Below are 13,680 nucleotides of genomic sequence, written 5' to 3'. Positions count from 1 at the left end.
AGAGATAGAATCTTGCTCTGTCACCCAGGCTGGAGTGCAGTAGCACGACTATAGCTCACTGCAGCCTTGAACTCCTTGGCTCAAGTGACTCTCCCACCTCAGCCTCCCAAGTCGCTGGGACAAGCATATGCCACCACGCCTGGCTCATTTGATTTTCTGTAGAGACAGGGTCTCACTATGCTGCCCAGGCTGGTCTCAAACTTCTGGGCTCAAGTGAGCCTCCTGCTCAGCCTTCCAAAGGGCTGGTATTACAGGCGTGAGCCACCGCGCCCGGCCTGTATTATACAGACATTTAACTGTTAATACACGTGTACAACAAAAACAAGATATTGCATATACTGTTTTAAAGCCTTTTCTACAAAAATTCATAAACATCTACCAAGTTCACAGATGCATTCAATAAGCACTTATTGAGCCCTATCATGTGACTGTCTAAACAGACAGGTTTAACAGGGTGCAGTGGCTCACGCTTGTAATCCCAGCACTTTGGGAGGCCAAGGCAGGCAGATTACTTAAGGTCAGGAGTTCGAGAGCAGCCTGGTCAACATGGTGAAACCCCGACTCTAGTAAAAATAAAAATTAGCCAGGCATGGTGGCAGGCACCTGTAATCCCAGCTACTCAGGGAGCTGAGGCAGGAGAATCACTTGAATCCAGGAGGCAGAGGTTGCAGTGAGCTGAGATTGCACCACTGCACTCCAGCCTGGGCGACAGAGCAAGACTTGATCTCAAAAACTAAAACTAAACTAAACTAAAATAAAATTTAAAAATATGGAGGAGACAGCCATGCAGATGCTGCACACACATGTCCTGGCTTCTCCTCTAGCTGGCAGCTCTGCCATCCAGGGTGACTGACCATTCCCTGAGGACAGGCTTGGGGCTGGGACCTCCAGGGTGTGGGCTTGGTGACCCGCCACCTCTAAGGTTGCACAGCACTGCTGATGAAAGGCCCATTCTCTGGTTGATGTTACCGAGGTGGTTTCTGGGCATTTCCCATAGAAAAGTGTGCTGTAGCAACTACCTGGAATTCCCTTAGGAATGGTTTCACATCTGGGATGGCCACAGGGCATCTGTGACCTCATCAACCCTCTCCATAAGGCCTGGAAGGGTCTACACTCACCCCACGACCCTGGGCCCACCCAACCCCTGTACTCTGCAGGGCCACCCCATGGCCCCTGAGCTCCTCAAGGGAGGACCTACTCTCAGTCATCTCTGCGCCCTCAGGGCCTCACTCACGCCTTGGCACAGAGTGGGCTCAGTGAGCACGTGTGGATGTGAGCTCCTCAAAGTCACCTGAAAACATACTGACCCAGGAACAGACACCTCTGAGACCTACTGACCCAAGCTCCACGGATGCTCAGGTCACACCACCCCATCCTCAACACAGTGTTGCCAACAACCAAACAGAGCCCACCACACAGGTTACCTGTTCAGAGAACTTGGAGGAGGAGCCCAGCAGAGGGGCCACCAGCTGCTGCTCCAGGAACACCTCCTTCTCACAGGCATAACACCACAGCCGGAATGTGGTCAGGTTCACGGTCAAGTTGTGCTTTTTTGTCTAGAGGGTAATATCCAAAACAAGGTCCAGGGTACTCTGGCCTGACAGGTGCCCCAACCTGTGATGGCTGCTCCACTCCCCAGCCTCTCGGTAAGTGGCCCTGTCAGGAGAGGCTGGAGGCCTGAATTTCGCTTACCCCTCGGGCGGGACCCCGAGGGCTGCTGTTTATCAAATGGTGCAGGTGCAAAATGTTTTTACCTGCATCATCTCTTGCTTCTTTGCAGAAGCCATGCTAGTATGACATCATTTATCACCCCAGCCATTTAGGCCCAGAGCAGGAAGGTGGAGTCAGAGTTTGAACCCCAGGCTATCTGTGGGGCCCACGCTCTCAGCCACCACACTCACCTGTGCATGAATTGTGCTGTGGTCAGCAGAGGATTCTCCACAGCCAACATAGGGGCAGGCGACCTGTGGACAGAGGGGAGGAGAGTGGACTGGAGCTTGCCAAAAGGATGGTGTCAACATAGTGTCTCTGGTTCCAGCCCAAAGTCAGTGCCCCGACCTCTCCTGAACAGGGACCACAAGGGATTGAGGCTCTGCCATCTCAAAGGAACATGGGCCTGTGGGTTTGTACACCTGAAGTTCTACTGAGTACTGATGGACGGTAAACAAAAACAAGATATTCCATGTTTCTGAAGCCTTTTCTATAAAAATTCATAAACACTGTTACTGCCCTCTGCGTGAAATGAGCAGTATGTCCTGGGCTGCAGCTCTCCAGCAAGAAGCCCAGACGGGGTCCCAGGTGAGGACTGGCTGCTCGGAACCCAGATCCTTTCCCTCCAGGAAAGCCCTGCGTGGTAGGGGGGCAGTTATTGGGACCTACGTTTTTGGTGGGGATGCTAGGCCTCACAGCCATTTTCTAGTGGGGGATGCTGAATGGGTACCAGGTGTTTGAAACAAGGTGCACAGGTAGTGGGAGGTAGTACCGACCCAGCGCCGCACAGCAGGGCCTGCATGTCCCTAAAGATGCTGCCTTTGCCCTCGCACTCTCCTGTCCCAAGTCTACCTGTCCTCCAAGGCCCACTCAATGCCTCCACTGTGGGCCTCCATGCCAGCCAGTAGCCAATGGCCAAGGCTTCTCTACAGGATCAGCACTGCACAGGCTGGCGAGGACCTTTTGGGAAAACGGTGGAATCAATTGGATCTTTACCATGTGGCTGACTCAGAAAACACATATCATGTTCTGCATCAGGCTCCCATATCTGTCTGTGGCGCCTACGAGGGAGGACCACGTCCTGCACTTTTAACAGCCCAGGAGATAACATCTGGCACTCCTTGCTGCCCCCTGGATAGCCAGTGTCTTGCCATCTACTTTGTGCTGAGTGACAGGACAGAGCAGAAGAGGCCAGAGTCCCACCGGGGCCCCTGCGCTTCTGCAAAGACTGACTAGATGTCCTCACCTGCTGAGGCTGTCTTTGTTGTTTCTACTCCTGGGTTTTTGTTTTTTTTAAAGAAATTTTAAGTAACAGTCATTTTTAGTATGACCATAAAAATATATACTTGCAAACATTTTTTAAATACTACAGAGAAAAAAAAATGAAAATTACCCGTAACTCTACCACTCAGGGGAAGCTGTCATGTTTTCATACATCTACTTTTACTCCTTTTAGTAACCAGTAATCATCCAAACCCTTCCAGCTTCTCCTGGATGCGGTCTCCAGGCCGGCCTCGGGCACCTGTCTTGTCCGGTTCCACCCTAACCCAATGAGGCGGGGACAGCTGTCAGCTGTCAGTGCTGCATCCCCTTTCTTATTGATGGGAAATGAAGGTTCAGGGAAAAAATGAGACTGGCCCAGGAAGAGATGCTACTAAGCAGCAGTGCCAGGCCTCAACACCAAGACGCCCACGTCGACTCTCACTTACGCATGCCAAGCTAGAATTATGTGTCCTGTGAAGACGGGAGCCTTTGGTCCAGAGCCTTCTCCAACCTGTTTTGTTCTCCTGTCATTTTTAATGGCTGGCAGAATGGCCAGCCCAGGATTCACTGACTCTGGAGCCCTGTGCCCCTGCCCAAGGTTCCTGGTGGTGCTCACCAGGGATGGAAATTCCCAGCCCAGAGTCTAGAAGCAGCTCCATACCCCCAATACGCACAACGATCTTTTACCTGGAGACAGGCCCACAGGTTTGGTCCAGTGACCCCACACGACTGACAGGTTCCCTGTGTGGGTTGAGAGGAAAGAGAAAGAGCAGGTGTGAGGAGCCCATGGAAGGCTGAGCTCTGGGGCTGTTCCTGCCTGGAGGCCCCACCTGGCTGACACTCACTGAAAAGGTCTCAGTGTCAAGCCCTGGCCCTGGAAGGCCTTACCCAGACTACCTGTTCAAATTAGGTTCCCAGGGGAGCCCTTTACATGTTACTGTTTGAATTCTACCGTGTGCCTGTAAAAACATAATCAACATTTTATTTTAGTGTCTATAACCTAATCTTGGAAAATAAAATCATGTAAGAGGCTTGTTAACATGCTCTCTTACTATTCCTTCTACTCTTCCTTCCTTGCACTGAATTATTTCAGCCTTTCTACCCATTAGACCAGGGCTCTGTGAAAGAGGGATGGCCTGTTTTACCAACCCCTGTGAGTCCACAGGGCCTGGTATAAATGAAGAGTTCAAGGACCTGGCAAATCACAGGAAACACCCAGGTTTCTGGTGGTCTGGGCGACAGAGCCTGCTCTGTGTCTATTTGTATCCTTTCTCCTCCTTGCTTTAATAAGCGGATGCATGGATTTGAGCTGAGCACACAGCTAGCCTGCTGCAGATGATGTTTTCCAGCTTCCGCCATGATCACGTGGCTCAGTTCTAGTCAATGAGATGACAGCAAAAATGATGTGTGCCACTTCTGAGCTGTGTGCTACCCTTGCTCCTTCTCCTCTTACCATTGGCTGGAATGTAGATGTGATGGCAGGAGCTGAAGCAACCACCACCTTGGACTCGGAGATGAAAGCCCCACGTTGAGAATGGCAGAGGCACCCTACCAGTCCTACCTACCTCTGGTCTGTTCTGTGAGAGAAACAGAAACTTCTATCTCATTTAAGCCACTCTATTTCAGGGACTCTTTATTACAGCAACTTAAGTTGTGCCCCAAATAACTATATCTGCATTTCTACAACAGCAGTTCCCAGCTGAGGCCCTACAGCATCTATCGTGCTTCCATCAGTTGTGAGAGGAACTACGGGTGCAGGTCGACAGCAGCTGCAGTGTCAGGCTCCACCATGGTGGGAGTGGGCCCTTGAAGAGGGACCGCAACAAGCCAGGCCTCCAGCTGAATTCTTTGAGACACAGTCTTAATCTATCACCCAGGCTGAAATGCAGTGGCGAGATCTTGGCTAATTGCAACCTCCACCTCCTGGGTTCAAGCAATTGTCCTGCCTCAGCCTCCTGATTAGCTGGGACTACAGGTGTGCACCACCACACCCACCTAATTTTGTATTTTTTAGTACAGACAGGGTTTCACCATATTGGCCAGGCTGGTCTCACACTACTGATCTCAGGTCATCCACCCACCTAGGCCTCCCAAAGTGTTGGGATTATAGGCGTGAGCCACCGCACCTGGGCTCCAGCTGAGTTCTTTACACAATGCTCACATAATCCCCTCCAGTCTCTTTAACAGGGCCCACCAACATCCCCCTTTCACTGATGAGAAATGGGGACTCAGAGAGCTCACACCCTTGTCACAGAGCAAGATCAGAAGGTGAAGCCAAGGAGCCTGGACCCCAGTGCAGCAAGGTCACCAAATCTCCCACCAAGAAAGCCTGGCTTCCCCCACGGTGGCCATGTCGGCTCACTACACTCAGATCCCAGCCGTGTTTGTAAAAAGCCTGAACAAGGGATTGAAGTGAAGCAGCTCATCCCGTAGATGAAGCTGAGATCTGCACTCTGTGGTTTAGGGTCTCTCATGGAGGATGCTGGGGGTGCCAGATCAGCCTGCTTAGCAAAAATCAAAGCTGCCGCCCTGAACCTTCCTGAATTTGTCATCTCTCTTGCGATTTTTTGATTTCACAATTCACCCTCCTCTTCTCAGGTTTTTCTTTCCATTTCAGTTATTTGATTTATAAAAGTATCGAACACTTACTATAACAATTCAGATGACATCTACATGCTGTATATGATATATTTCCCTCTGCACATTCTTCTTATACAAAATATGGATTCCTAGATCTTGAAGGGCTGACTTTTAGTAAAAATAAGATCACCTAATACATATTTCTCTGTAATGTACCTGTGTCTCCTTGTAGCATCACGCAAGCTTTTACATAAAGACTGCATCTCCTCTGTGATAACTGCACACTCTGGACAAAGCCATGCAATCAATTCCCTTCTTGAGCTATATTCAGGTGGCATCAGTTTTTCCCTTTTACAAATAATGCTCAATAAATTACTGCTGTATCATATCTTTATAACTGTGATTACATTCTACAGGATAAATTCCGAGATGCAGAATTGCCTCCCTAAAAGTTAAAGTAACTCCCAGCCCTACCACAACGTGAGTGGCTCATTTTCTCCCTGTCAGCTATGAGTGGGATCAGTCTCTTTCCGTCCATCTGTAAAATGGTTATCATCCTGTTTCATTAGCAATATCCATAAGCACGAGAGTGACGTCAGCCATCTTTTTCCAAAAGTTTGTCATTTCCATCTCCTTTACTGGGAAATACCTGCTCATATCTTTGCCCTTTATGAGTATTTTAGAACAGTGCTGGTTTTCTTTTGTAACTTTCTGGATACCCAGAGGGGAACTGAAGTTGTGCTCTCTGACACACAGGCCCAGAACACCCCAAACATGCCCAGTCTGCCCTAGAGGCCCTAACAGGCTTCTGAACGGCTGCCAGTCCCAGTGCAAACCTTCCTGTGCTCTACCTCCTTCTCCCACCTGCTTCATCCTGTCCCTGCTCTCAGATTCCCTAAGAAGCGGAGAAAAACCCAGCATCAGACAGTGCAAATACACCCGGGCCTCACTCTGCCCCACTTCACGCTGCAAGAGGGAATGTCACTTCAAAATCAGCTATAGACACTATGAAGAACCGCTCCCATGCCAGGCCCCATGATGAAACCAGCTCAGGCCAAAGGCCACCAAGGACATGCTGGTGCAGTGGGGACAAAGGAGCAGCATTAGGTGCCAACATGCCCAGGAATTCCACTCCTGGGAGCATGCCTGCCTGCAGTTCTGCCCATGGATGCACAGACTTTTCTGCAAGGCCATTCATCACAGCATCTTTTTACTGGCAAGAGGTTGCAAAAGGTCCAGGTATCTATCCACAGTGCATCAGTCACTGTGGCCACATGATAAAATATGATACAGCTTCAAGGTAACAAATGAGAAAGCTGTCTCTATGCACTGACGTCCAAAGAGCTCCAAGATACACTGTCATGTAAATAAAGCAAGTTTAGGCCAGGCACGGTGGCTCAAGCCTGTAATCCCAGCACTGTAGGAGGCTGAGGCGGGTGGATCACGAGGTCAAGAGATCGAGGCCATCCTGGTCAACATGGTGAAACCCCGTCTCTACTAAAAATACAAAAAAATTAGCTGGGCATGGTGGCGTGTGCCTGTAATCCCAGCGACTCAGGAGGCTGGGGCAGGAGAATTGCCTGAACCCGGGAGGCGGTGGTTGCGGTGAGCCGAGATCGCGCCGTTGCACTCCAGCCTGGGTAACAAGAGCAAAACTCCGTCTCAAAAAAACAAATAAAAATAAATAAATAAATAAATAAATAAATAAAGCAAGTTTCAAGACAGAGAGAATGGTATACCATCTTTTATGTAAGAAAGGGCAAAACTTAAAATGAGTTTATCTGCTTGTATTCACATAAAGAAACTGAAAAGATACAAAAGAGAGTAAGTGGTTGCCCGAGGATGGGCTGGGGAGGGTGGGCACAGGGGTGAAAGAAGGACTTCTTGACATTTATCTTTTTACACTGTTTCATTTTTAACCATGTTTAAGTATTACCTTTTCAAAAACTTTTATTTAACAACACGAAAAGGATGGCAATGCATCCTCCTACTCTGAGAGGAAGCCCAGCTTCCTGCCCAGGCCTCCGCGAGCTTCCCTCAGGCCACATTTGTAAAAACACTCCTGGATTCGGAAAGCAGCTTTCATTCCCTGCTTTGGAGAGGCTGTGTGCACCTGCCCCAACAGCTAGTGGACAGAGAGCATTGGTGGTTCCCAAATGGCCTGGTATAAACTGTAATTAATGGCTATTAGGACAGAGCCCTGGAAGGTGGCCTCCCAAGCAGATGCCAGCATTTCCATTTACACAGAAGGCTGAGCACAGACTGTCAGGGAGCCAGTTTTTTCACTCCTTCAGAAATGTCCACACCCCAGGAAAGAGGTGGCCCTGGGTGTGGGCCCCGGCCCCTAAGGTCTGACCCTTTACCTTAGATTTGAGAAGCAAGTCCTCTTTGGTCACCTCCCCTATGGAGTCAAGGTGAGGGCAAAGGTTCCTGGAGTCCCCCATCCTGGCCTGGGCTCACCTATGAGAAGACACAAGCAATCCTGGGTTAATGGCAGCCAGTGCTGACAAGAGGTGGGGAGGTGAGTGGTTAAGTACATGACCGTGCCCTTAAGTCCTGGTCTGCCACAAACCAGCTGATAACCTGGGGAAGTTGCTTAACTTCTCTGAGCATCACTTCCCTTATCTAAGAAGGTAACAGTTTTCCCAATGGGCCGCTCCTAGGATTCATGGAGACAATGTCTGTCAAATGCCTGGCATAGTCCCTGATACAGGAAAAGTCCAGGGCAGGTGGCAGGTATCATGATCAGAATTATTGGTAGGGAAGACACGGGAGTCCTGCCTGCATATAGGGAGCTACACACCACACAATCTAAAACCAGGGATGTTTTGTTAGGAGGAGGCCAAATCCATGTCCATCCAAGGATGCAGGCAGAGGAGGGGCAGTATAGAAAGGCTGGGTTTCAAAAAGGCAAGCAGCAGATGTTGACTCTGGTCTTCTCAAGAGCCTCTGGGAGGCCATGTGCTGGCAGACCACTTATCCCACTTCTTGTGGGAGCCCCACAGGGAGTGGGGCTTGAACACCAGACCACCGTGGAGACAGGCCATGCGGCACTGCCTCCAGAGAATGTCTTCTGAGAGTATGGAGAAAGTCAGAGAGGAAGGCAGGAGAACCACCTAGAAAGCAGTCTGGAAGCATTTACAAATGAGTAAATAAATAAATCCCGTTTGCCGGAAACGTCTGCCGGAAACGTCTGCCGGAAACGTCAACAGTGGTGCATCTGGGTGATGGGTTTCAAGATGAAAAAAAGGCTCTGTTGCTTTTGTTTAAGTGATACATTTTCATTATAGAAACAAAACTCAAACAAGAAAGCACAAAGTAAAATAAATCACTGCTAACATGTAGCAAACATCTTTCCCAACATTCTTCTGCATTTCTTTCTTTCTTTTAAATCAGGAGGGGAAAAAAAGATTTCAGTCTCAGAAAATAAATGCTTCACTCAAGGGAGCGCTGTGGTGGTGCTGAGCAGCTCTGTATCTTGATTGTGGGGTGGTTACATGGATCTACACGTGTGTTAAAAGTGCAAAGAACTGAACATATACCAGTGCCGGCAGAACTAGTGAAACTGGAAAAGCTCCATGGATTAAGCCAATGTCACTTTACTGATTGTTCTACAGACATACTAAGATGTATTATTAGCTGGGATGGTGGTGCATGCCTATAGTCCCAGCTACTTGAGAGGCTGAGGTAGGAGGCTGCTTGAGCCCAGGAGTTCAAGGCTACAGTGAGCCACGACCATGCCACTGCACTCCTGAGTAACAGAGCAAGGCCTCGTCTTAAAAAAAAAAAAAAAAAAAAAAAAAAAAAAAAAAAAAGAGGTGCGTGGGGAGGAAGAAAAAAAAAAAGTATGTGTTTCTTTTACCATTAGGGTAAACTGGGTGAAGGTACAAAGGACCTTAGGGTACATTTTTTGCAACTGTCTGTGAATCTGTAATTATTTCAAAAGAAAGCATTTAAAAATGAGTAACTAAATAAATCCTTCACCTACAGTATTTTAGCAGAATTACATCCAGGAATCTGACTGACTGATTACAGCTCCAAACTGTTGCCAAATAAGGTCGAAACCAACCAAAGCTGTAACTGGAGCCAAGACTGCTTTACCCAAAGGCAGAACCCACTGGGACTGCATGGGTTTTAAAAACACAACGAAAACAAAGGCAGAAGCCACATGTGTGCCCACCTGAACTAAGAGGCGGATCCTAGATTCCTCCTTACACGCCCTTCCCTGTTCCAAATGGTCAGCCGGGGTCAACTGGCCAGATTCTCAGCCGGTGCATGAGTTACCAGCACTGATTAGGTATCAGATACGAAGCTAAGTGCTTTTCGTGCATTCGTTTATGAAAAATTCTCCCAGCCCAGCGATGGTTGAGGCAGCTGTGATTAGCCCCATATCACAGACTAAGAAACAGAGGCTCCTTCTTGTCCAAGGACTCACAGGACTGTTGACGCTAAAGCTGAAACGTAAGTTGCTCAGATCCTAAGGGCCTGCTCAGTTGCTTTCTAACTTATAGAAAGTGTAAATGTGCTCGTCACCGACGCGAGAGGGCAAAAAAAAAAAAAAAAAAGAAAGGGTAAATGTGCAAAAGCAGGCAGAACTTACTGGCACATTGAAGACAAGGGTAAAGGAAAAAAAGTCAACAGAACTGTTTAACACACTTCCACATGTCCATGTACCTAGACTCATCAATTAACAACTCATGGCCAATCTTGCTTCATCTCAACCTCCTGCTTCCTCTTGCTTCTGTAGCAAATCCCACACACACAGGCAATCACATTTCATCTGTGTATTTTTCTGAGATAAGAACTTAAAAAAAAAAAAACATAATCACAATTCCATGATTTCACCTAAAGAGAAAAATCCATGTGTCCTCCCGAGTCCATGCTGAAGGGACACACCTGAGAGGAGGCCATGGGCTTACCTCTGGGTGAAGCAAAGCCCGCAGCAAGTGGCCAGCATTCGCATCCTTCTTTGACAGCTGACAGCGATGGGCTGCAGTGGTCTGGAGTGAGTAGAGGCCTCTGGCAAGGAACCTGGGGGATGAACCAGTGCATTTCACACAACTCTGTTATTACTATTTTTGAGTCAGGGTCTTATTCTGTTGCCCAGGCTGGAGTGCAGTGGTGCGATCACAGCTCACTGCAACCTTGACCTTCCAGGCCCAAGTGATCCTCCCACCACAACTTCCAAAGTAGCTGGGACTATAGGTGTGCGCCACCATACCCAGCTAATTTCTTTAAAATTTTTTTGTAGAGACATGGTCTTGTTTTGTTGTCCAGCTGGTCTTCAACTCCTGGGCTCAAGTAATTCTCCCACCTTGGGCCTCCCAAAGTGCTGGGATAACAGGCGTGAGTCACTGTGCCCAGCCAGTTCCATTATTTTAAAATCACTCTTACCACCAACTAGAAGCTAAAAAGGGCCCAGCATTCCTCCTGGGAGGAACAAGTGGATTTTAGGGTGTTCAGGATGTCAGCAGGCTAGAACTCCTCCCTGTGAATCCACATCACTCCTGGAGTAGCTGACTAAGGCTCAGGAAGAGCTGGCAATGGGGCAGTCCCTCTTAGGGAGTGCTGGCCTCCACCAGTCACTGCTGGGGCATTACCTTGGTGATCCCCAGGAGGAAACCTTCACAGGTCTGCTGGAGGGGACTGCGGAGCCTCTCTAGTGTCCACTCAGGCTGCCACGACCTATCAACCTTCTGCACAGGAAAGCTCAGCCCCTTCCACGCATGCCACCAGGACCCTCAGATCATCCTTTGACTTCTCAGAGATTCCCTGAGAACCTCCAACCCTCAAGCGTTCAGCAAACCCAGACCGTCGGCACAAAAGGGTTCATCCACACATTGCCACTACCCACACTTCACTGGCAGGCCACCGTCTCCCAGATGTGGACTCTCAAAGAGGGAGAGGCAGTTAGAGGCTACCGTTTAAAATAGTCACATGACAATGACAGGTTCAAGATTCCAAATTCCAAACCTCCTCACTTGAAGCCAGGTGTTTTGGTTTTCTTCACTGTTTCTGCTGAGGCCATGTGCCCTGAGCTGGCACTAGTCCTACACTGTGAGGGGCAGGGTGCGGGTTTTGCTAGCATCTTTGGTATGTGCTCATCTCTCCAGTCGGATGGCTGGGAAGGGAGGGGGGCAGATTATAACTTGGCACGTTCTTTTTTTTTTTTTTTTTTTTTTGACTCAGGCTGGAGTATGGTGGCACAATCTTGGCTCATTGCAACCTCTGCCTCCTGGGTTCAAGTGGTTCTCCTGCCTCAGCCTCCTAAGTAGCTGGGATTACAGGTGTGTGCCATCACGCCTGACTAATTTAACAGGCCCACTCTTGATTTGCAAGTGCAATTGGACTTATATTCCTGCAACTTCAGAGGGAAAACTCTGTCCTGTAGCTAACAGCCCTCAATGTATTCTCACTACTCCCATTTTACAGATGAAGAAACAGAATTGGAACTTAAGTAACTCAGGAACTCGGCTGAGGTTGATCACTTGGCTAGTTTGTAACAGATGTAGCCCTGATCAGATCTGTCTGGTGCAGTCTTGGTCTAAATGAGTCGGATTTAGAGAAGCATTAAACTGAGAGAAAAAAAAATCAGATACAAAAACACACCATATGATTCTATTTATATAAAATTTCAAAATAGACAAAACTAACCTATGATGATAGAAACTGGATCAGTGGTTGCTTGGGACAAAGGGCACAGCTATATTGCAGAGACAAGAAGGAACTTTCTATGGTGTTGGAATGTTCTAGATCTTGTCTGGGTTGGGGGTTAATCAGGTGTATACACCTGTCAAATCGTGTGAACTGTATCTTTAAAGTGCGTGTATTTTATTACATGTAAATTATACCTCAAAAAAGTTGATTAAAAGCTCTTTAAATCAGAATGAGACCAGGTACAGTGGCTCATACCTGTAATCTCAGCACTTTGGGAGGCTGATGTGGGCAAATCATGAGGTCAGGAGTTCGAGACCAGTGTGACCAACATGGTGAAACATGTCTCTAAAAAAAAATACAAAAATTAGCTGGGTATGGTGACAGGCGCCTATAATTCTAGCTACTCGGGAGGCTGAGGTGGGAGAATCACTTCAATCTGGGAGGCGGAGGCTGAAGTGAGTTGAGATCACCCACTGCACTTCAGTCTACGCAACAGATCGAGACTCTATCTAAAAAAAAAAAAAAAAAAGTGTTGGTGAAGATGTGGATAAATTGGAGCCCTGTGCACTGTTGGTGGGAATGTAAAATGGTACAATTGCTGCAGAATGCAGTATGGCGGTCCCTCAAGAACTGTAAAATAGTACCACACTATTGAGCAATCCACATCTGGGTATATACCCAAAAGCACTAAAAGCAGTAACTCGGGCCGGGCACGGTGGCTCACGCCTGTAATCCCAGCACTTTGGGAGGCCGAGGCGGGTGGATCACGAGGTCAAGAGATCGAGACCATCCTGGTCAACATGGTGAAACCCCGTCTCTACTAAAAATACAAAAAATCAGCTGGGCATGGTGGCGCATGCCTGTAATCCCAGCTACTCAGGAGGCTGAGGCAGGAGAATTGCCTGAACCCAGGAGGCAGAGGCTGCGGTGAGCCGAGATTGCGCCATTGCACTCCAGCCTGGGTAACGAGAGCGAAACTCCGTCTCAAAAAAAATAAATTAAAAAAAAAAAAAAAAAAAAGCAGAAAAACAAAAAAAAAACAGTGCGCACCACTTTTCGCCGATAATACACTACCGCAGCCAAAAGAAAATGCAAACCAAGTGCCCATCGATGAATGAACAGACAAAATATGATATATCCCTACAATGAAATATGATTCCGCCCACAAAAGGAAATTCTGACACATGCTCCAACATAGATGACCCTTAAAGACATCTGCTCAGCAAAACAAGTCAGGCTGGGTGCGGTGGCTCACGCCTGAAATCCCAACACTTTGGGAGACCGAAGTGGGTCGTCACTTGAGGTCAGAAGTTCGAGACCAGCCTGACCAACATGGTGAAACCTCATCTCTGCTAAAAACACAAAACTTAGCTGGGCGCGGTGACGGGTTCCTGTAATCCCAGGTAGTAGGGTGACAAGAGCAAAACTCCAGCTCAAAAAAAAAAAAAAGAAGACAGTAACTTCTCAGAA

The 13,680-nt window shown here is 48.1% G+C and overlaps 1 protein-coding gene across 4 annotated transcripts in view; it reads right to left on the bottom strand.

Annotated features, from left to right (window-relative positions):
• USP20 (ubiquitin specific peptidase 20) overlaps positions 1-13,680 on the bottom strand; it is a 39,793-nt gene that overhangs the window by 18,996 nt on the left and 7,117 nt on the right. For 3 of the 4 annotated variants that reach the window (XR_004262416.1, XM_032257565.1, XM_032257566.1), the window contains exons 2-6: positions 10,473-10,584; positions 7,917-8,013; positions 3,661-3,714; positions 1,902-1,964; positions 1,425-1,556 (exon numbers count right to left, since the gene is read on the bottom strand). Coding sequence is in view for 3 of the 4 variants with exons in the window: in XM_032257565.1 (XP_032113456.1) it covers positions 1,425-1,556; positions 1,902-1,964; positions 3,661-3,714; positions 7,917-7,997 (330 nt within the window). In the remaining variant the exon portion in view is untranslated. The remainder of the gene's footprint in view (positions 1-1,424; positions 1,557-1,901; positions 1,965-3,660; positions 3,715-7,916; positions 8,014-10,472; positions 10,585-13,680) is intronic. The other variant, XM_032257567.1, reaches the window with a different exon arrangement.

This window comes from Sapajus apella, unplaced genomic scaffold (genome assembly GCF_009761245.1).
Source record: "Sapajus apella isolate SASKATOON/1434 unplaced genomic scaffold, GSC_monkey_1.0 scaffold97, whole genome shotgun sequence".
Taxonomy (NCBI): domain Eukaryota; kingdom Metazoa; phylum Chordata; class Mammalia; order Primates; family Cebidae; genus Sapajus; species Sapajus apella.
This window is presented reverse-complemented; position numbering and strand designations above follow the sequence as displayed.